The sequence below is a fragment of the Rhinatrema bivittatum genome, chromosome 7 (assembly GCF_901001135.1).
Source record: "Rhinatrema bivittatum chromosome 7, aRhiBiv1.1, whole genome shotgun sequence".
NCBI lineage: Eukaryota > Metazoa > Chordata > Amphibia > Gymnophiona > Rhinatrematidae > Rhinatrema > Rhinatrema bivittatum.
In genome coordinates, this window is record NC_042621.1 from 87,163,937 (window position 1) to 87,188,035 (window position 24,099).

General features: G+C 44.7%; 1 protein-coding gene across 10 annotated transcripts in view; it reads right to left on the reverse strand.

The window, feature by feature from the left end:
* Positions 1 to 24,099, reverse strand: part of ZC3H18 (zinc finger CCCH-type containing 18) — a 302,002-nt gene that overhangs the window by 85,834 nt on the left and 192,069 nt on the right. For all 10 annotated transcript variants that reach the window (XM_029608640.1, XM_029608639.1, XM_029608642.1 and 7 more), the window contains one exon: positions 14,465 to 14,617. In XM_029608640.1, the coding sequence (XP_029464500.1) occupies positions 14,465 to 14,617 (153 nt within the window). The remainder of the gene's footprint in view (positions 1 to 14,464; positions 14,618 to 24,099) is intronic.

Consider the following 24,099-nt stretch of genomic DNA (forward strand, 5'->3'; position numbering starts at 1 on the left):
ACAGCTCTTAAATTACTTGCTAAAATAGTCTGCTTGCTTTTTTTTTTTTTTTTTTTTTTAAAGTTAGCAAGTGCAGAGGAAAGCTTTCCTTTCACAGGCCCTAGAAAGGACACTTTTCTAAAGTGAGCAGCTAGTCAAGGGGAGTGACTGGACCACGAGGATCATCCCAAAAGGTCACTGAGAATGGGGAGCCTAGGCTGAAGAATTCAAGGGGCAAGCCCCCTAGGCCCCCAGCAGAGCGGGGAGATAGAACTGTCTCCCAGAAACAAAAGAGAAATCTTTCAAATGGTTATGAAATCTTTTTTTTTTTTTTTTTTTTAAATATAAACAAGAACTAATTCTTGCTTGATCCTGACAAAGAAAAGTACAAGATCCCCTCAGGGAAAAGAAGGTAAGAAGAAGAAGGGGAACTGCAGGTTCAGCTGCCTGCATCTGCTGGAGACAGACGAATACTGAAGGGATGCAGGGTAGGCTCTGTCCTGATATGGGATACCCTTTCAGTTTTGGTCTGTCTCCATCTGCTGGACAGGAGGCTCAACCCGCGGTCTGGACTGATCCGGGTACGTACAGGGAATGCAATCTGAGATCCAAGATGAAAGAAATGTTTTAATAACTGGAAAACCTTGCTTGACTGGGTTAAAAGATTACAAGCTGAAAGGATTTCCTAGAGGATTCAGTTCTTTTTTAAATAGAAGAGTAAAGCTCTCCAGCAGTCCAGTGAAGAACTCGTTCATCCTTATGGGAATGCGGTCTTGGAAAGAAAGGTGGTAGGAAAATTCATCGATATAAATGAAATTGAGAAACTATTTCTGAGAGAAACTTAGGATGAGTTTTTAAGACTATTCTATTGTGAAAGAATTGAAGTTGAGAATAGCAAGCTAGTGCCTGTAATTCACTTATTTTTCTAGCAGATGTAACTGCTAGAAAAAATAATACTTTCCAAGAAAGGAACTTTAGCTCTGCTGTTGGTAGAAGTTCTAATAATGGCTTCATTAGCTGAGCAAGAGCCACTTTTAGATCCCAAGGAACTGGCGGTTTTAGATGGTTGACCTTTCATGATTCTGGCCACTGTAGGTCGAAAGAAACCGTCTGAATTTTCATGTTATGCTGCCAGAGCAGTGAGATGAACTCTGATGGAGTTAGTTTTTAATGCAGCATTAGTCAGGCTTAGGAGGAAAAGGGCAGCAAACTCTTAAGAGAGTCCTAATGAAGCAAACATTCTTCATTTGAAGTTGTAAGATCTTATGGTAAACCATTTTCTTGACGCTAGTAGAACTCTGCTCACTTCAGTAGGCAACTGCACAGAAAACACTACTAGTTCAGTGTTTCCCAACCATTTATATGCTTGCAATTGGTGATTTAAGCTACTGGCTATCTGATTCTGGCTTCCTGGAAGACAGACAGCTAGAAGAAAGATCAAATGGGAAATTGGGCCTGTTCAAATCTTGCAGGCTTCCTGACAAAGATTAAAAAAGCCTCTTCCTCTGTTTGTTGATAAAGAACCTGGCTCAGATGGTTTACATGAAGTAATTTTTCTACTGGTGACTAGGTTCTTTGAGAATAGAGGTTTTTCAGATGATGCTCCTTGAGAACAGGCATTGTTCAGCTTTGATTTGAAGCATCTGTGGTTAAAATCTCATAAAATTATGGCCTCTGAGTAGATTTTAAGGATTTAATTACCATGTTAGGAAATGGATGAGAGGGCTGGATATTTGCACCTTGCAGGATCATGGCAAGACATGCAAAATGGGTAACGAACTGTTGCTGCCATGTGACCCAACATCCTCACAGGGCTGGTGCTACCTGTTTTGCTGCCTTGTGCAGATAATTACTGTGCTGTTCCCCAGCCCCTCCTCCTGCAGTGAACGGTAATGGAGCCCTTCACAAACTTGTCTTTTTTTTCTTCTCAACAATAACTTTATGAGTATCCAAACACCATTTATAGGGGGCCAGTTCAACAGGATTAGTGTAAGGCTCTCAGATCTTTGGTGGGGTGAACAAATCTGGGACACTTGTTTCCTGAAGTGCCAGTAGTAAGCAAGTTGTTCATTGGGAGTGGGGTGGACTGTCCCTATTGAAAATTGTAGTAATCTACTCTCAAAATATACCTAAAGGTATATTTAAATATTTACCAAAAATATTTCAAACCCAATGCAAAAGCCTCAGGCCTGGCAGGTGTGCCTTAGATACAAAAGAATTAATTATGCACCAGAAAAAGTTAAATCCATCAACAATATAGGAAAATTGGTTCTTACCTGATAATTTTTATTTCTGGAATATCACAGATCAGTCCAGACTCCTGGGTTTTACATCTCTGCCAGTAGATGGAGACAGAGAAAGTTTCACTGACACTATTTAACCTAGTGTGCCACCTGCAGTCTCTCAGTATTGACTTGTACCCAAGCCAAGATGACAAACACTTAGAACCATAAAATCCATTTCCCACAACGAGCACGAGGAAGGTGCACTTGCTACAAAATGGAAACATCCCCCAAAAATAAAGTAAATAAATAGCATTGAAAACCTCCAACAACTTTGCATTATATACAACCAGTATGAGCGGTAGACTCCCCCCACCCAATGGGTGGATCTCTGGACTGATCTGTGGTATTCCAGAAAAGAAAATTAGCAGATAAGAACCAATTTTCCTTTCCTGTTCATACCCCACATCAGTCCAGACTCCTGGAATGTATCCCACTTGTAGAATGCTCTCACCAAAGCACATGGAAGCTGGAGCCCTGATTTCCAAGTGATAATGCCTAGCAAAAGTGGGCAATGACTTCCCAGTAGCTGCCCTGCTGTATCTCCTGCAGAGACACCTGCTGTGACTCAGTCCAAGAGGTCACCTGAGAACATGTCAAGCAAGCCCTTAAACTTTCAGGCATGGGACAATCCAATCGCCTCCTTAAGCAATGCATAATTGTAGCCTTAGATACCTTACACGCCTTCTTTGGACCATTCCACAGCACAAAGACGTTCTTTGATTTACAGAAATCATTAATATCCTTCAGATACCTCAACAATGCACACCTCATATTCAAGAGCCTGAGCTTTACTGCGTGAAGCGTGGAAGAATCCAAATCTGGAAAAGACGGAAGTTCCACTTTTGGCTAAGATGGAACTACTTTTGGCAGAAAGGACGGCACCATGAGCAATGACATCCCAGACTCTGAAATCTGCAGAAAGGGATTGTGACACAACAAAGCCTGGAGCTCCGAGATTCTCCTGGCTGAACAAATAACCACCAGAAAAACCACCTTAAGAGTCAAGTCCTTTAAGGTCGCCCTCCTCAGTGGTTCAAAAGGAACCTCACACATTCCCCTAAACACCAGATTAAGATTTCAAGATGGACAGATCTTCCTCACTGTAGGATGCAAAATCTTTGCTCCTCGAGGAAAATGAATGACATTTGGATGTGCAGACAGAGGATATCCCTGTACCTTACTCCAGAGATAGCCCAAGGCCACTACTTATACTCTCAGAGAGTTAAAGGCCAGACTTGACCAAACCCTCCTGTAGAAAGGCCAAAATCTGCAACACTGTAGCCTGAATACATGTATTCCGTTAACATTACACCAGGTCTCGAAGACCCTCTAAATGCTCCATATGCTAAGGATGTTGAAGATCGTCTGACCTGCAACAAGGTGGTAATAATTGCTTCAGAATATCCCCTCCGTCTTAGTTGTCCACTCTCAAAAACCAGGCTGTGAGACAGAAGTGAGCCATCTGATCCAAAGATATTGAGCCCTGGTGGAGAAGATTTTACAGATGTCCAAACCTCAGAGGTCCATCTAATGGCCATGTTGACCAGATCTTGGTTCCTCACTGTTGGTTGATGTAGGCCACAATCGTTGCATTGGCTGATAGTACTCGCACCTCGCACCGGACGGCCCCGTAATCATGGCAGAAAAGCAAGCAAAGCGTAATGCACTGCTTTCGTCTCTGACTGATAGACCATGAAACCTCTTTCTTTGACCACTGGCTCTGCACCGAATGATCCTGACACACTGCTCCCTAGCTGGAAAGGCTGGAATCGGTGATGAGTATCATCCAATCTGGAATTTCCAATACCACACCATACTCCAGACTGGTCCAAATAAGCCACCAAGAAAGACTATCTCTGCCTTCCTCCTCAAGCGGAAGGGGAAGATGAAACTCCTCCAATAACAGATTCCAGGAGAGAAGAGCCCTCTGAAGATGCAGCATATGCGCAAATGCCCAAGGCACCAGCTCTATCGTCAATGCCACAGAGCCCAGGATTTGCAAATACTCCCAGACCTTGGGTACTGAAAGCCTTAACAGATGTCAAATCTGACCCTGCAACTTCAGCATCCTCTCCTTTCATGAGAAACATTCTTCCCTCCAACTTATCGAACCAAGCTCCCAGATACTCACGGGTCTGAGAAGGAAAGAGATGGCTCTTTGCCAGATTTACCACTCAGTCGAGAGACTTCAACCGTATCAACCGTCGAGAGACATTCTGTACTGACTGCCGACAGAGGTCCTCTGATTTTGCATGAATGAGCCAGTCGTCCAGATATGGATGCACCAACACACCCTCCCCTAATGTAAAGCCTCTGCCATGACCACCGTTGACCTTGGAGAACGTATGTGGAGTCATTCGCAATCTGAAGGGAAGGGCCCAAAACTGAAAATGTTCCCTAGGATCATGAACCTCAGAAACCGCTGGTGCTCTGGCTAGATAGGTATGTGCAGATATGCCTCTGTCAAGTCCAGAGACGCCAAGAACTCCTCCTCGCATACTGCCACTAATACTGACCGCAGGGTCTCCATCTAGAAACGAGGAATCTTGAGGGCCGCATTCACCTTTTTAAAATTAGGAATTGGGTGAAACATTCCCTCCTTTTTTGGTTGGGGGGGGAGGGGGGTGCAGGGATCTGTCTGCTAAAAGACACTGCTGGCTGCCCTCCCACCTTTCCTGCGATCCCAAGTCAGGCAAAAGACAATGTGTATACTCCTCTGAAATAGACTTTTATTCATCAGATTTGGCAGGACATAGCATTTAGAAAACAACAATAATTTCTATCTTTAACATCCTGGCTACTAAGCACCAGTTTTCCTTAAAGAAAGTGCTGTATCATGGGTGGTAACAAAACATGCCATAAACCTTTGCCTGCTTTGATATAAATAATTGTGGCCAACTTACTTACCCCTGATTCCAACGTTCTGCTTCCAAAAAAAAAAAAAAAAGAGGCCCAGTTTCAGGAAAGAAAAGAAGTTTGGTTCCAGAAAAGAAAGAGGCCTGAAAGGAGAAGAACCTCCTGGCAGAGCAGCCTGGAAGCCAAAAGGAGAGCAGTGAGGCCAGGCACGGACCCCCAGAGGAAAAGGAGTCCCAAATCCTGAACGCATAACTGGGGAGAAAATCCTGAGAGCAAGAACCTGTGCCGAGGGGTCCCTGGAAGCGAGAGGAGGGCCTGAAGCCGGCCAGATCTCCCTGCTATCCCGAAAGGTGAGACCCAGATGTCAGCTCTGCCAGCTGTGAGCCTTTCCCCTGTCCACGCTCTCCAGCCCTCCAGCCAGAACCTACGTCTGAGGTGAACAGAGGAATCACCTGAACGTTGGAATCAGGGGTAAGTTGGCCACAATTATTTATATCAAAGCAGGCTAAGGTTTATGGCATGTTTTGTTACCACCCATGACAGCGCTTTTTAAAGGACAACTGGTGCTTAGTAGCCAGGATGTTAAAGATAGGAATTATCGTTGTTTTCTAAATGCTATAATCTGCCAAATCTGATGAATAAAAGTCTAATTCAGAGGAGTATACACATTGTCTTTTGCCTGACTTGGTTTCGCAAGGAAGGTGGGAGGGCAACCAGCAGTGTCTTTTAGCAGACAGATCCCTTCCCTCCCCGCCAACCTCCCTACAATGCCTTTGGCTGGACCCCATAAACTAACCAACACAGGATCTACTCCATACAAACCAGACTCCTCTTGTGAAACCTTGATTCTCAGCTTCTGAAGCACGTGCAGAATCAAAGGCCAGAGCTCCTCCCCTGCGAAAAAGGCGCACCAACTTGGGGGTCATCCCCCTTGGCAACTGGAACTTCCTGTGTCTTCCCATCCAGAACTGCACCATCAGGCATTGGGTCTGTCCTCGGGGAATCCACTGGCGCAGCATCAAAGCCTTCTGAATCCTCAGAATCCCCCTCTGGACCACATGCCTGAGAGGAAAGACCCAAAACACGGTGCACACTCAATGAACACTTCCCTTTCACCTGCGCCGGTCTCTCTACTGGCGGCAGATCAACAGAGGACGGAGACCGGGTCCGAGAGTACATATCCCCTGCTGCTCTTTTTGCCAAATAAGCCTTATGCATTAGCAAAACAAAATCCGCCAAAAATGCCTATGAGGAATCAGAATCAGGATCAAGAGGGAAAGCCTCCCAATCAGAGCCTTCTTGCTTCTTCCCAGGACCGGTAATAGAAGGTGACAAATGAGGAGGGGATTCCCCTGCCTCCCCCACAGATGGCAGCTGTTCTCGTGCTGATGGGGAAAGCCCCAGTGGCAGACCCGGCCACCCGCGGTACTGGAACAGTCTCAGCGGCATCAGCAGGCATTCAAGCAGACTTAACAGAAGCGGCAGGCATCCCCCAAAGTGCCTTCTCTGCCTGAAATACAGCCTGAGTACAATCCAGCAAGATTGAGCCACAATCACAATCACCCACAAGAGTGGCATGCTGCGCTGCATGTCATTCCCACGTGTTTGGGATCGCATACCTCCACACACATTCACCACGCTGACATCCAAGGGATCTGTACCCACGATCGCTGCCAAGAAGGGACACCACAAAACACAGCTAACCGCAAGGCAGAAAACTAACTTCCTTAATTTTATTTATTTATTTTTTCCAATAAACTTTGACATCTCAGTCTGGTCAGAAAATAAAAGGGGGATACTTCTCTGCTCCACCGGGTTTGTAGCTGCAGAGCTGTTAGCAGGTTTCAATGCTGCTTTGCAAAGGGTGACCAATCTGGACCACCAGATGTGCACCTCATGGATCTCTGGATTGAGCTAGCGAAAGGGTGACCAACCCCTACTCGTCTGCCTCAAACCAGGGGGGTGGCCGCACCAGGATTTAGCAATCCATTGGGAGGATCCAGTATATCTTCTTGATCTTTTTTTTTTTTTAAATATACTTCAGACTGCAGGTTTTATACTATCTGCTATCTGCTGGAGACAAAGAAATACCGAGGGATTGCAGGTAGCGCACTAGGTTATAGGGCAGTGTCAGTGAAACTCTCTCTGTCTCCATCTGCTGGCATGGATGCAAAACCCAGGAATCTGGACTGATCTGGGGTATGAACAGGAACCTGCTGTTCCCAACATGTAAATTCTGTGTGGGAGACGTGTCCAGATCCTGAGACTTTGAACTCAGTCTCAGGATATTTTACCCTGATGAATTATTCATACACTCTATCAAATAATAAAATAGTTAACAAATTTGTATTTTCATGAAGCATTTAACTAATTGCTTGAAAGTGTCAGATTAGTTTTATCAAATCGTGTGCTCTCTGTTGAGGGAGGAATGCTTTCCCTCCTGTTGTGTCCAGGCAAGCTCTTATAAAGTCTATTCATTGAGATGGTTCCATATTGGATTTTAGGAAACTGATGATGAATCATAGGGATTAAAGGGAGTTCATTGTACAAAGTGTGGAGGAATGAGCTTCTAGGATTTAAGTTAATATCAATCAATCGTCTAGACATTCAATCACATAAGTTTTACATTCAGGTACTGTAGGTATTTCCCTATCCCCAGAGGGCTTACAATCTAAATTTTTGTACCTGAGGCAATGGAGGGTAAAGTGACTTGCTCAAGGTCACAAGGAGCGACAGCGGGACTCAAACCCTGGGCTCCTGGTTTGTAGCCCACTGCTCTAACCACTAGGCTATTCCTCCTCCCTTAGATAAGAAACCACTGAGAGGCATTTTGTGAACATGCTGGGTGCTGCTGAGGCCAAATAGAGCTGTGAATCTCAGAAATTTCCTGAGAGCATACTGAATTAGGAAGTGGAAGCATCCTTGAGGGCTAGGGCGAAAAGCCATTCATTGATTTCTAACTGAGGGAGGATGGCACTCAAAGAATTCATCCTGAATTTTTCTCTTTCTTTAGGTGCCATGTTGTGACTTCCTAGGTTCTGAGATCTAAGGTAGACGAAGAACACCTGTCTTTTTTGGAATGAAAGATGTTTGGAGTAGAAACCCCTGTTCTTCTCATTAAAAGATGGAGAGGCATGCTACCTGCTGGGGAAAATTGACCGGGAGATTTTTTTCAAAACCAGCCTATGGGGTACCTGACTCACTCGTGAACATTCTGTGCAGCCCGTCCTTCAACAGCTCCCAAAAGCACACCAAGCCAGTTGCTGAGAGGTACCATCACATGACCCAGAGCTTGCAAAACAGACAAAAAATCTCTAACATAAATTTCATGTTTCATAACTAAGTAGTGCACATCTTAAACCAGGGGTGAGCAAACAGATGCAGTTCCACTTCCATCCAACCCGACTGGTTGGGCCCTCCACAAGTTTGATCACATCTCTCATATATCTTGGATTCCTTGTCTGGTATTCCTCGTCTTTTGCCAACCAATCAGTTCTTGACAACCATACTGCCAGTCAGTAGCTCAGACACACACAATCAGACAGAAAAGGATACAAACAGCGGTGGTGCTGCTGCTCATTTGCCCATTCAATGAGCACCCCCTGCCCCAGTACTGCCACATCGTTATGTAAAAGTTGATGCCACCTGCAGCAACTCCCTTCTCTTGCCCATTCTCACCCCTTCTTGGCACCCACACGCTCCAGAGACTCATTGGCTCCACAGCCAGCTGCCCCTCTCAGAGCTCAGCCCAGCCACCTCAGACAGAAGCCTCACCAACGCTGCACAGGCAACTCCTTCTGGCTCCCTTCCTCCCTTTCTATGACCGTAGCTTGTCGCCACTTCTCAGGGCCTCCCCCACTCCAGTATATTCTCATTGACTGTGTGCTGCACAGAGACCGCTGCTTTTATGGTTCCCTAGGACAGTGTTTCTCAACCTTTTCACACCCAAGGCATATCTATATTAATGAAAAGGTTGTGTGGCACACCAACCACTCCATGGAGCAGGCAGTGCAGACATGGAGAATACTTATATGGCCAAAAGACTATGGAAGATCACCAGTCTCGCTTCCAAAACAGAAGACAGAGGGCAAAGACAAACACGAACCTGTCAAATGCATCAGCTCCCACGGAAGGATCAGTGTGGTGTGAGCAACTGGTTCAGCCACATGTGACGCCAAGCTGTCACATGTGGCTGAGAAGAGTTCCTTCACTGTTGCTCACAACACTCAAAATGAGTCACATCCAGGGGCTCAGTGCACACTCTCCCCATTTTACCTGGCCTGGGTAAAAGACAGAGGCTTCAAGGATTCAAAGACAGGGAAGATGAGGAGCGGACGAGTGTGCGCTGCACAAAATTGGGTTCCAATGATCTCTGCCTTGTATGTCGCCCATTAATTGCTAGGGCTCATGCTGTAGCTAGGAAGAGGCATGCATAATTACCCGTGTTCTCAGAAAGGAGTTCCTATCAGTTTGAGAGCTACTGCTGGTGTCTCTTGTTACTGCAAGGTGCTGAGAACAAAGCTAGATGGTGGTTTGGATTGGAGTATCAATGCAGTGGTGACTTTTCTATGGCACACCTGATCAGGTCTGAAGCCACACTAGTTGGGCAAGCCTGCCCTAGGCTCTGCTCTGTCTGCTTCCTCCTGGTTGGGGGATGGGGTGTACCAGAAGTGATCCATACTGGCTTCTTCCAGGGCTTAAGAAAAAGAAAAATTAAGCCATGGCCAAGACTATATGCATGACTGCTGCAGGGGAGAGTAGGGAGAGCCTGGCTCTTGATGGTGCAGTTCCATGGAGCCAGTGCAGCCGGGGCATCAGGAACCCTAGGAAAACCTTACAGCCTGGGGGAAGGACTGGGGGTTTTTGTCTGAATTACACAAACACAGTAAGAAGTGTCTTCTGCAAGAATGGCTCTTACTGCTAATACACACCCTCCAGTCCCAGCCACTTCCACACACACACAATAAGAAAATTATTCCTTACCTGCTAATTTTTGTTCCTGTAGTACCACGGATCAGTCCAGACCGTGGGTTATGCCTCCCTTCCAGCAGATGGAGACAGAGAAAAACTTTGAAGGCGTCCTCTATTTACCTGGTGCGCCCTCTGTGTTCCTTCAGTATTAAGAATATCAAAGCAGAAAATTGAAATCGAACGAAACTGGTGAATGGATCAAGCAAAAACCAAACTGCAAAGTGAACAATATTAACTATGTACATGGTATATGAGATAATACAAGTCCTTGAGGAAAGACATGCAAATGGAAAGCACAAGCATTCGAGACTCTGTATAGGTGCTTCGAGCTGACGAGCTGGTTATCTGTTCCGAATAGAGGAAATAATTCTGCAAAGACAACCCCCTTAATTCCCCAGGGCGGACATCAGGACTGATCCGTGGTACTACATGAACAAAAATTAGCAGTTAAGGAATAATTTTCTTTTCCCTGTACGTACCCAGATCAGTCCAGACCGTGGGATGCACCAAAGCTTCCCTACATAGGGTGGGCCTTGGATAGCCCTGCTCGAATGACCTGGTTGCCAAACGAACCAAACACTGGAGGTTGTAAATTCAAACGATAGTGACGTGCGAAAGTGTGCAACGATTTCCAAGTAGCCGCTCTACAAATCTGAGGAGAGACTGATTGGCTTTCTGCCCAGTAAGTTGCTTGGGAACGGAGAGAATGTGCCCTTATCCCTTCCGGAATCCGCCTACCAGTACCTACGTACGCTGAAGTGATTGCTTCTTTCAACCAAGAGCTATCGTGGTCTTCGAGGCCTTGTTCCCTCCAGAGGACAAACAGATGGTCTGACAAGCGAAAAGCATTGGTGACTTCCAGGTAGCGAATGAGAATGCACTTAACATCAAGCTGTCGAAGTTCTCGGGAGTCCTCTTCCGGAAACGCTGGGAGCTCCACCATCTGATTGAGATGAAATGGAGATACCACCTTGGGAAGAAAAGATGGTACTGTGCTCGGGAAAACTTCCGAATCCGTGAAATGGAGGTAGGTCTCCCTACAAGACAAGGCTTGAATTTCCGAGATTCTGTGGGCAGAACAAATAGAAACTAAAAAGACGGTCTTGAGAGTTAAATCCTTGAGGGTAGCTCTCTTCAATGGCTCAAAAGGTGACTCGCACAAAACGCGAAGAACCAAGTTCAGGCTCCAAGAGGCCACACAGCATGGACCGGAGGCTTCAAGTGTTTTACTCCTTTCAAGAACCAGATGACGTCGGGATGAGAAGCCAGAGGAGCTCCTTCCAGGTGACCTATGAGGGAGCCGAGGGCTGCCACCTGCACTCGAAGAGAATTATAAGCCAAGCCTTTACTTAGATGACCGCACTGTATTATTATTATTTTTTTTTTTAAAACAAGAGCTGAGGAATGTGGCGTCTCAGCTAGTGCTGCCCCAAGGAATGCAGCATCTCAGGGCAGCCGGTTGTAGAGCAGGGGGAGAGCCTGGACCACCAGCTTGCACCCCGCAAGCCAGGAAATCCACCTAGGAAGAAATGTCCCCGGATTTACCAGAGACTCAGAGATCTGAAAAGCAATGCAGGTTCAAAATGCATCTAAACAAGACCTAATGAGAAAATAACAAAACTTTCTCTGCTTTTTTTTTTTTAAGCTTGATCCATCCAAGAGAATAACTGCACTTAATTTAATACGGGCTGATACAGTACAGTGCGCTCCGATGGAGAACCGTTAACCCGCCATTGGACGTGTGCTTTCGACGCATTAGCGTTACCCCTTATTCAGTAAGGGACCGAAAACGCGCGTCCAATCCCCCGAACCTAATAGCGCCCGCAACGATTCAGAAAACAAAATGTGCAGCCAAGCCACAAATTTTACTTTCAGAAATTAGCGCCTACCCAAAGATAGGTGCTAATTTCTTCAGGCACTGGGAAAGTGCACAGAAAAGCAGTAAAAACTGCTTTTCTGTGCACCCTCCGACTTAATATCATGGCGATATTAAGTCATAGGTCCCGAAGGGTAAAAAAAGTAAAAAAATAAAAAATAAATAAAAAAAATTTGAAGTCGGCCTGCGGCTGTCGGAACGAAAACCGGACACTCAATTTTGCCGGCGTCCGGTTTCCGAGACCGTGGCTGTCAGCTGGCTCGAGAACCGACGCCAGCAAAATTGAGCATCGGCTGTCAAACCCGCTGACAGCCGCTGCTCCGGTCCAAAAAGAGGCGCCAGGGATGCGGTAGTGTTTCTAGCGCCTCCGTTTGCCTGTTTTTACCGCCGGGCCTCATTTAAATACAGAATCGTGTGCACAGGAGAGCGGGCATTTGCCCGCTCTCCCGCGTTTTTACTGTATTGGCCCCATAGGAAGGAAGAGAAAATTCTCCTGAAAATTCCTATCCTAAATACAATTTGAAAAGGGAACTGCAGGTTCTGCAATCTACATCTGCTGGAGACAGAAATACTGGAGGGACGCAGAGGGCGAGCACCAGGGAAATAGAGGACGCCCTCAAAGTTTTTCTCTGTCTCCATCTGCTGGAAGGGAAGCATAATCCATGGTCTGGACTGATCTGGGTACGTACAGGGAATAAAAATTGTGCATTTGTAGTAAGATTTTATACAAAAAATGTACATTCATACACGTACTGCTGTAGTGCCAACCAGAAAACCTTGCAAAAAAGTAAAAAGACACTTAGAATCCATATGGTATAAGGCCTAGTGGGTGTGGGCTTGACCCTCAGAAAGCCAAGAGTAAATTCAATTACAATATATTAAATCTCCCTTACCAAAACAGCACTAGCTGCCAACACTCAAATAATAACAACCCTATCTATGAAAAGGCAACACTGCAAATATTACACGAGACCCTAAAACATCAATACACTTCCAATTAGGAAAACAGAACAAGCCAAGCTGCTATAAATCCCAGGATAGAAACTAAACACTTCAGTTTGACATGGGAAAAACACAGATTCTCACCAAATACAGAATAAAAAGACTCTAAAGTATAAATAAAAACATACAGGCACAAACTGAACTGGAAACCACAAGCCGGCTCTGTATGCAGTGCAACCATGGAAAAACAAACATTACCATTCCTCATAAAAAAAAGCAAACACAATCAAGAAATATAAAATATAACAGTAAAACATACTAAAAAATGAATAAATATTTCAAAACAGCTGAACATTCAATAATTACATTTTTTTAAAATTTTACAATTTTGAAATAACACCCTATAATTAAAAATAGTAAGAATAAAAAAACCCCATGCTCTCCATACCTTTGATTTCCAGTCATCCTTAGATCATCAAGGATTTGCAGGAGAGCGGGAGGTGTACAAAATTCTCTTCTCTCTCATACACACACAAACAGAATCATGCTTTCTCACACAATCATGCAGACAGACAGACCATGCTCCCTCTCTCACACACACACTCGCAGACAGAGAGAACCATGCTCCCTCTCTCATGACTGTGCCTCTGCATTTTCTTTGCTCTACTGGTAGTCTGCAGCCTCCTTTCTTCGACTGCTCTGGCAGCAGCTGCAGTCTCCCTCTATCTTTGGCCCCGCTGCCTTCATTCTTCTTTCTTCAGTTCCGCTGGCCTGGGCTTTGCCAGCAGCCTCCCTCTATTTTTGGCGGCCCACGGCTTCATTTCTTTAGCCCTGCCGGCCTGGGCTCCAGCAGCGGCCTGCAGCTTCTGAGGCAGGAAGCATTTTAAGTGTATGCTGCCGCCATCTTGGGTGGGGGAAAGGAACCTGAGGAGAGTGGGGAGCATGTCGCAGCCCATGCTGCTACGGTCGGCGTAAGGAGAGGGGGAGAGCAGGCCCCACACTGCCATGGTTGTCCCCACAATGAAAATTAAAAACATCTCGTTCGCTAAGAGTTGTGGGCTGGTTTTGGGCTTAGCGGTTCCATGGGCTGGTGTTGGGGCCGCTGTGACCAACACCAACTCACATGATTGGCCGGTTCGGTCCACTGGAGCTTGCCCAAAGTCCCAATAGGCCCCCTGCTCTTCTCTCAGTGTATACCTGTAAGCTGTGCCACTCGATGTTTAATCCCTCACTCTGACCTGAATCACTTTTTGCTGGTCCATTCTCAAAGCTGCCATTTTTTGTGATGGTTTGTTTCAGATAAGATCAAACGTCCAGTAGAGTTCTGGGTCTGACTTAACATTACATGTATGAATGAAGCGGGATTTTAATTCATGTTATTAGAAGTGAAAGGCTGGAACAGAAGCAGTACTGTTTCATTTACCCTCTCAGTAGTCTAACTGTCTGCACCTCCCACCCCATTCCTAGGTTAATCCTCATTAGCTCCAGGCAGTGTGTGTCTAGGAGGATGAGATGGCAGAGACATCATTTGTTAGCTAAAGCACAATTACTTTACCTGGATTTTCTGGACCCTGCAGCAGAGGGGGAAGCAGAGGCCGATGTTGATCGGGAGTGAGACCTGGAGCCGGACCTCGATGCTGATCTTGACTGGGAACTGGAACCACTATAGCTGCTCCCACTGCCACTAACGCTGCCGCTAACAGTCCGTCTAAATGCAAAACAAGCACAGAACAAGGTTACTTTCTTGTCTCTTTCATTCCAAGACTGTCCATACCATGGGAAGCCTATTATAATGGTTGGTATGTGTAGGCTCCATGCAGAGCAATAAAACAGTGATCCCTGCATTCAGCAAGGGGCAGTCAGTGATTCACCATGAGCAATGAACATTAGAGCTGAACTATCTGGCTTTCAAAAAAGGTAAATTTATGGTTATTTCTTTAGGATTAGTTATCTCTTTGACCAGGTTTCTGGGAGGGCTGGCTTTGATTGTAATGGTCTTAGGAAGGGCTGGCTTTCTTCTCTGATGGTCTGAGGAAAATCTCTGCTGGTTTTGGGGGGGGGGGGGGGGGAGTTATTGGAGTGAGTCCTAGAATATTAACGAGTTCACTGCACAGCTGTGCATATGTGTGGTTAGATGTTTTTACTGGGTATGTATAATGTATGTATTTATGACATTTTATATTTATTCATTTGTAATGTATATCTGTGAAGGACTTCAAAGGGGCGAGGGATAAACACTGTGGATCCATAAAGTCTAGAGGACGTGAATGAAGAGTGGGTGGCTCACGTGAATGATGGCTACTACCTGGAGATAATACCCTTATTCAATAAACATACACACGGTTAATGCGACTCCAACATTGCTCTAAGCTTCAACGGCAAGAGGAAATGTGGAAAAAAGGATTTGCATTCACAAAAAAAGCAGGGAGTAGCTTGCTTGTTACGGCAGTTACTACCCCAAACCAAATAAGCCTGATACTTCACTTTCAATGCATATCCAGCATAGCTCTCTGCTTCAACGGCAGGGGAGAAAGTCTGATACCTCACTTTCAATGCATATCCAGCATAGCTCTCTGCTTCAACGGCAGGGGAAATGAAGAAAGGTGGATCTATATACAGACAACAACCAACAAGGACTGAATTATTTAGTCTGGGTGGGCGTGGGTGTGGCTTGCTTATTGCGGTGGTTGCTACCCTAACTAATTAAGCTAGATATTTCACTTAGATGCAGTTCCAACACTGCTCACTCATTAATGGTAGGGGTGGAAGGGAAATAGAACCAAAAGCTTACTAAGAGCCAAAAGTAACATAAGTATGAGAGAAAAAAATAAATAAAATGCAAAACTTGCTGGGCAAACTGGATGGACAGTTTGGTCTTTTTTCTGCCGTCATTTCTATGTTTCTATATCTTAATGTTATGGAAATTTGTAATTGTACACTACTTTGAAGGCTGTTTGAATAGATAAGATAAAATGAAAATTGAGAAATTAAAATGAATGAAACATTATATTAGAAAGCTTCTGTGGCTTTGGGTATAACACTAGGGAAAGCAGAGTTGCTTACCTGTAACAGGTGTTCTCTGAGGACAGCAGGATGGCAATTCTCGCACATGGGTGACATCATCTGATAGCGCCTGGCATGAAAAAATTATCTCAAAGTTTCTATAACTTTGACAGAGTCTCACTGGGCATCTTACGCATGCATTACACTATGTACCGACACGAGGTCCCTTCAGTCTTCAAGAAACATTTTTGGAGAAACCAACTCCACTAGGAGGTGGGCAGGTTTTGTAAGGACTGCCATCCTGCTGTCTTCGGAGAACACCTGTTACAGGTAAGGAGCTCTGCCTTCTCTGAGGACATGAAGGACAGCAGTCCTCACACATGGGGAATCCTAGCTATCCTCTAATGAAGAAAGGTGAAACAATTATAGGTGTCAATGGACACAACAATATTTTTGTTGGCAGCAAGCCTTTTGTTTCTATTATTTCACTAATCTATGAGAGGCAGCCTGGAACAGAAAGAACAGACCCTAGGAGGGAAAACAGTTGGGCTCTATCTCTCAAACAAGTTCCAAACCACAGATTAGTCAAACCGACTGTTGCATTGGCCATCCCTGTCCAAACAGTAGCACGATGTGAATGGGTGGAGAGAACTCCACGTTGCAGCCTTGAACATAAGAAAATGCCATACTGGGTCAGACCAAGGGTCCTTTAAGCCCAGCATCCTGTTTCCAACAGTGGCCAATCCAGGCCATAAGAACCTGGCAAGTACCCAAAAACTAAGTCTATTCCATGTTACTGTTGCTAGTAATAGCAGTGGCTATTTTCTAAGTCAACTTAATTAATAGCAGGTAATGGAATTCTCCTCCAAGAACTTCTCCAATCCTTTTTTAAACACAGCTATACTAACTGCACTAACCACATCTTCTGGCAACAAATTCCAGAGTTTAATTGTACGTTGAGTGAAGAAGAACTTTCTCCGATTAGTTTTAAATGTGCCACATGCTAACTTCATGGAGTGCCCCCTAGTCTTTCTATTGTCCGAAAGAGTAAAAAACCGATTCACATCTACCTGTTCTAGACCTCTCATGATTTTAAACACCTCTATCATATCCCCCCTCAGCCGTCTCTTCTCCAAGCTGAAAAGTCCTATCCTCTTTAGTCTTTCCTCATAGGGGAACTGTTCCATTCCCCTTATCATTTTTGTAGCCCTTCTCTGTACCTTCTCAATCGCAATTATACCTTTTTTGAGATGCGGCGACCAGAATTGTACACAGTATTCAAGGTGCGGTCTCACCGTGGAGCGATACAGAGGCATTATGAAATTTTCCGTTTTATTCACCATTCCCTTTCTAATAGTTCCGAACATTCTGTTTGCTTTTTTGACTGCTGCAGCACACTGAGCCGACGATTTCAATGTATTATCCACTATGACGCCTAGATCTCTTTCTTGGGTAGTAGCACCTAATATGGAACCTAACATTGTGTAACTATAGCAAGGGTTATTTTTCCCTATATGCAACACCTTGCACTTATCCACATTAAATTTCATCTGCCATTTTGATGCCCAATTTTCCAGCCTCACAAGGTCTTCCTGCAATTTATCACAATCTGCTCTTGATTTAACTACTCTGAACAGTTTTGTATCATCCGCAAATTTGATTACCTCACTTGTCGTATTTCTTTCCAGATCATTTATAAATATATTGAAAAGTAAGGGTCCCAATACAGATCCTTGAGACACTCCACTGCCCACTCCCTTCCACTGAGAAAATTGTCCATTTAATCCTACTCTCTGTTTCCTGTCTTTTAGCCAGTTTGTAATCCACGAAAGGACATCGCCACCTATCCCATGACTTTTTATTTTTCCTAGATCTCCGCTGGGACTTAAGGTGAGCTACTGATGTTGCCAAGGTTTGAAAGGAATGGAGAATAAAACAGAAGGTATCATAATACCGCTGTATCACTCCATGGTGAGACCGAACTTTGAGTACTGTGAGCAATTCTGGTTACTGCATTTCAAAAAAGATATGATTGCACTGAAAAAGGTACAGAGAAGGGGGACCAAAATGATAAAGGGGATGGAACGATTCCCCTAAGAGGAAAGGCTAAAGAGGTTAGGGCTCTTCAGCATGGAGAAGAGGCGGCTGAGGGGGGGATATGATAGAGATCTATAAAATAATGACTGGAGTGGATCGGGTAAACGCAAATTGATTGTTTACTCTTTCAAAATATACAAAAACTAGTGTACATAATAAAGCTACTAGGTTATACATTTAAGACAAAAAGGAGAAAATATTTGTTTAGTCAATGCATAATTAAAACTCTGGAATTCATTGCTGGAGGATGTGATAAAAAGCTGTCACTGTAGCTGGGTTTAAAAAAAGATTTGGACAAGTTCCTGGAAGAAAAGTCCATAAATCATTATTAAGGTGGATTGGAGAAATCCATTTCTTATCCCTAGCATAAGTAGCATCAAATCTACCTTTTGGCATCCTGCCAGACACTTGTGATCATGATTGGTTACTGTTGGAAACAGGATTCTGGGCTTGATGGACCTTTGGTTTGACTCAGTTTGGCAAATCGTATGTTCTTATGAACACAGTGAGCCTTGACATGACTCACCAGATTCAGGTCTGCCTGGTAATAACATAAGGAGATATAATCTGCTAACCAATTAGAAATAGTCTGTTTGGCAATAGCGATCCTCAGTTCATTTGCATCAAAAGAAACAAAGTTGGGTGGAATTTCTCAGGGCTTCAGTCTGCTCCAGGTAGGCGGCCATGGCTCTGTTGCAGTACAAACTGTGCAAGGCTTGTTCACCTTGGTTGACTTGTGGCCTAGGAAAAAACGTTGGAAAGGCGATTGACTGGTTAAGATGGAATACCAAAAGCACCCTATCATGAAAAAACATAGTATAAGGTGGATAAGTCACTAAAGGCTGAAGCTCACAGACCTTGCATACCAAAGTGACCACTACCAAAAACATGACCTTCCAGATCAAGTACTTTTTAGGACACGGGAGTGCAGTGGCTCAAAGGGAGCTTTCATCAGCTGGAACAAAACCATGTTGAAGTCTCAATTCACAGTGGGAGGTCTGATGGGAAGTTTCAAATGAAACAGACCCCATATAAATCGTAAAACTAGAGGCTGAACAGAGATGGTTTTACTTTCCACATGGTGATGGTAGGTGGACCTTAACAGAATTGGTCTTCACTTAAATCAATCATATTTTCTAGTGGAATCCTTTCTTGAAGCTAAAAGAACTTGAGACACATCATCAGACAAATCAAGGGGTTGTAGAATCAACCTCTCAACATCCAATCAGCGAGTGATAGAGATTTGAGGATGGGATGGCACAACCTGCCTTGATCCTCAGTAATGAGATCTGGGGAAAACTCAAGACTGATTGGTTCTCTGTTGGATTTCCCCCACAGAATCGGGAACCAATCAAAAGGGGGCTATGAGAATCATGATCCCCTTTCCTCTTTGAACTTAAACAAAGTTTTCATTACAGGGGATACACTTAGAGCAGACCCCTGCCCCAGTGCAGGGCAAAGGCATCTGAGGCTAGCTTGCTGTATGCCGTCTGTCAGGAGCAGAAGAGTAGGACCTTCCTGTTGCAAGGGGATGCAAACAGATCCAATACAGGTGTTCCCCAGCAGCGGAAGATCTGGTCTGCTACCCTTTGGTTGAAGGACCACTTGTGTGGTTGCAAGGACTGACCAAGTCAGTCTGCTAGCCCAGGCTCCACTCCGGCCAAGTAAGTGGCTCCAAGAACCATCCCCCTGAGAGATGGCCCAGCTTCACAGCAGGACAGGCTGCAGACATAGAAGGTATGAACCCATACATTCTTCACTTTCAATGATACTTCACTTTCAATGCATATCCAGCATAGCTCTCTGCTTCAACGGCAGGGGAGAAGAAAAACTGATACTTCACGCATATCCAGCATAGCTCTCTGCTTCAACGGCAGGGGAGAAGAAAAACTGATACTTCACGCATATCCAGCATAGCTCTCTGCTTCAACAGCAGGGGAGAAGAAAAAAGGATTCGCACTCACAAAGCGGGGAGTAGCTGGCTTGTTACGGCGGTTACTACCCCAAACCAAATAAGCCTGATACTTCACTTTCAATGCATATCCAGCATAGCTCTCTGCTTCAATGGCAGGGGAGAAGAAAAACTGATACTTCACGCATATCCAGCATAGCTCTCTGCTTCAACGGCAGGGGAGAAGAAAAACTGATACTTCACGCATATCCAGCATAGCTCTCTGCTTCAACGGCGGGGGAGAAGAAAAACTGATACTACACGCATATCCAAAATAGCTCCCTGCTTCAACGGCAGGGGAGAAGAAAAACAACCAATAAGGGCTGAATAACACAGTCTGGGTAAAACAAATAAGCATGGGTGTAGCTTGCTTATTGCGGCGGTTACTTCCCCTACTACCCATAACTAATCAAGCTTGATATTTCACTCGGTTGCAGCTCCATCACTGCTCTCTACATTAATGGTGGGGGTGGAAGGGAAATAGAACCAAAGAGCTAAGAGAAACAGATAAGTATGAGAAAAAAAATGTGAAGCTTGCTGGGCAGACTGGATGGGCCGTTTGGTCTTCTTCTGCCGTCATTTCTATGTTTCTATACATCTGGACAAGGATAACTTTGTTGGACAGATGATCTCTGAAAGCCTTTAGAGTGTACCGAAGCACCCGCAGCTCCAGGAAATTGATTTGATGCAACTTTTCCTGGGCAGACCACAAGCCCTGGGTACAGAACCCATCCACATGAGCTTCCCAATCCAGAATGGACACATCCTCGTAATGACAATTTGAATCAGAGAAATTTGGAAATGGATTTCTCTGACCAGATTGGAATTGTTCTACCACAACAACAGGGAGTCCCCTGAATTGTTGAGTGATCTGGATACTGTCCCAAAGATCCTGAGTGGCCTGCAGCCACTGAGATCTTCTCATGTAAAGACATACCATGGAAGTTACATGCACCATGGATTCCATAAGACCCAACAGCTTCAACATGTTCCATGCTGATGTCTGTTGATTCATTTGAATTTCCTCCACTGCAGCCATCAATGTGATAGCTTATGCCTGAGTTGCATCTAGTCAAGCTCGGATAAACTCCAATTGAGGTGTTGGGCTGAGATGAGACTTGGGGTAGTTGACAAAAACCCCTAGTTATTCCAACACCTGGATGGTCATGGGCATCAATTCCTTGGCTCCTGCCTAAGACGGGCTCTTGATCAGCCAATCATCCAGACAGGGATAATCTGAATAAGCGCGCTGCCAACATAGCTAGGAATTTCGTAAAGACATACAGGGTAATGCTAACCCAAATGGCAGAATGCAATACTGGAGGTGACGGTCTCCCACAATGAATCGGAGATATTTCCTGTGGCCAGGAAAGATTTCTATACGAACATAAGCATTCTTGAGATCAAGAGCACACAGGCAGTCCCCTCTTTGAAAAAAGGAGATTGAATTGCCCAGGGAAATATCTTGAACTTTTCTTTTTTGAAGAGTTTGTTCAAGGCACATAGTCTAGGATGGGACAGAGTGCCTGTTTTCTTTGGAATCAGGAAATACTTGGAGTAAAATCCTCTCCCTCTTTACCCTGGTGGAACAGGCTTAACCGATCTGGCCTTTAAGAGGGAAGTGAGCTCCGTTGGGAGTTCCTGATACAACGACCAACCCCAACTGGGATCTGGGGATCGATTTGGAGGTGAAGCAAATAAGTTTAATCCTTATCCTCTTTTTTTTTTTTTTTTTAATTTATAGTTTATTATAATTTCTTCATCATTTTACAGAAAAGAAATAAGACATATTGATTCACATCCTTATCCTCTTTTGATGCTGAGGACCTATATGCCCAAGATTATACTGGGCCCTGGTTTACATAAAATTGCAGTCTCCTCCCGACTGGAAGGACCTAGGGCATGGGTACCAGAATTTTGACTATATTCTCTGTGATCCAATCAAAACCCTGTCCCATATTTTCACTGGATTGCTGTCTGGGGCTTAAGAACATAAGAAATTGCCATGCTGGGTCAGACTAAGGGTCCATCAAGCCCAGCATCCTGTTTCCAACAGAGGCCAAACCAGGCCACAAGAACCTGGCAAGTACCCAAACACCAAGATCATCCCATGCTACTGATGCCAGTAATAGCAGAGGCCATTCCGTAAGTCAACTTGATTAATAGCAGCTAATGGACTTCTCCTCCAAGAACTTATCCAAACCTTTTTTGAAACCAGCTACACTAACTGCACTAACCACATCTTCTGGAAACAAATTCCAGAGCTTAATTGTGCGTTGAGCAAAAAAGAATTTTCTCCAATTAGTCTTAAATGTGCTACTTGCTAACTTCATGGAGTGCCCCCTAGTCCTTCTATTATCCGAAAGTGTAAATAACCAATTCACATCTACTCGTTCAAGTCCTCTCATGATTTTTAAGACCTCTATCATATCCTCCCTCAGCCGTCTCTTCTCCAAGCTGAACAGCCCTAACCTCTTCAGCCTTTCCTCATACAGGAGTTGTTCCATCCCCTTTATCATTTTGGTTGCTCTTCTCTGTACCTTCTCCATCGCAACTATATCTTTTTTGAAATGTGGCAACCAGAATTGTACACAGTATTCAAGGTGCGGTATCACCATGGAGCGATACGGAGGCATTATGATATTTAACCATTCCCTTCCTAATAATTTTTTGCTTTTTTGACTGCTGTTTGCTGTTTTGACTGTTTGCTGTTTGCTTTTTTGACTGCTGCAGCACACTGAGCTGATGATTTCTAAGTATTATCCACTATGATGCCTAGATCTTTTTCCTGGGTGGTAGCTCCTAATATGGAACCTAACTGTGTAACTACAGCAAGGGTTATTTTTCCCTATATGCAACACCTTGCACTTGTCCACATTAAATTTCATCTGCCATTTGGATGCCCAATCTTCCAGTCTCGCAAGGTCCTCCTGTAATGTATCACAATCTGCTTGTGATTTAACTACTCTGAATAATTTTGTATCATCCGCAAATTTGATAACATCACTTGTTGTATTCTTCTGCTGCCTTGGAAGAGCATGAAGGGTCTGTTGAGGATAAGACTGAGGGGACAAAGGATTGTGCTTCCTTGGGTGGAAGAACAACTTCCTGTCCCCTGGTTAAAAAAAATTGCTGGGCAGGTTAGATGAACCATTTTGTTTCTATCTGCTGCCCTTCACTATGTTACTATGAGGCCAGGTCCAGAGTGCCTGAGAAGAACTCCTGGATCACTGCACAGTGATCCCTGATCTATAAAATCACATCCTTGATCTTATCATGTTGAGTCTTTCCTGAACTTTTCAATGGAGATCTGAGACTTGCTGCCCCTATCCAATGGCAAAGACTCTGAAGCTGCTTCAAAAACAGATCGAGTGGACTGTGCGTTTTCCTCACTCCAAGACCCCTTTGTCCACCAATGACTGAAGGGAGTCTCGCTGTATTCGAGGAAGCTGCTTGGCCAACTCCTGCACCTGCTTCAGAATATCCCGCATGCATTAGCCCATAAAAGCTGGTAAGATGCTATGCAGGAAATGAGCATAGCATCTTGAAAAACCTAATAGTATCCATAGTTCTAGAATCCCTTCTTAGGGGAACCGAAGAATGGGCCCTAGATCACTTGGCCTTTTTGAGAACAGATTCAAACACCACAGACTGGTGTGGCATTTGGTGCTTGTCGAATCCGGGAACCTTGAAGATGAGATAGCAGCGTTGCTTACCTGTAACAGGTGTTCTCCTAGGACAGCAAGATGTTAGTCCTCACAGATGTCATGGAACACTTTTGTCAAAGTTTCCAGAACTTTGACTGGCACACTGAGCATGCCCAGCATGCCACTAACCCTGTAGCCACATGGGGTCCCCCCTTCAGTCTCGTTTGATAGCAAAAAGCACAAGCGAAAAATAAAATAACAAAAAGTAAGTGAACCCAACTCCTCGGGGTGGCGGGTGGGTTTTGTGAGGACTAATATCCTGCTGTCCTGGGAGAACACCTGTTACAGGTAAGCAACTCTGCTTTCTCACAGGACAAGCAGGATGGTAGTCCTCACACATGGGTGAATAGCGAGCTGAGGATGCCCGAGCAATGCACAAAATGCACCCAAAGACGTACAACAGGCACAACAACAGGGGTGGATTTGGGTAGG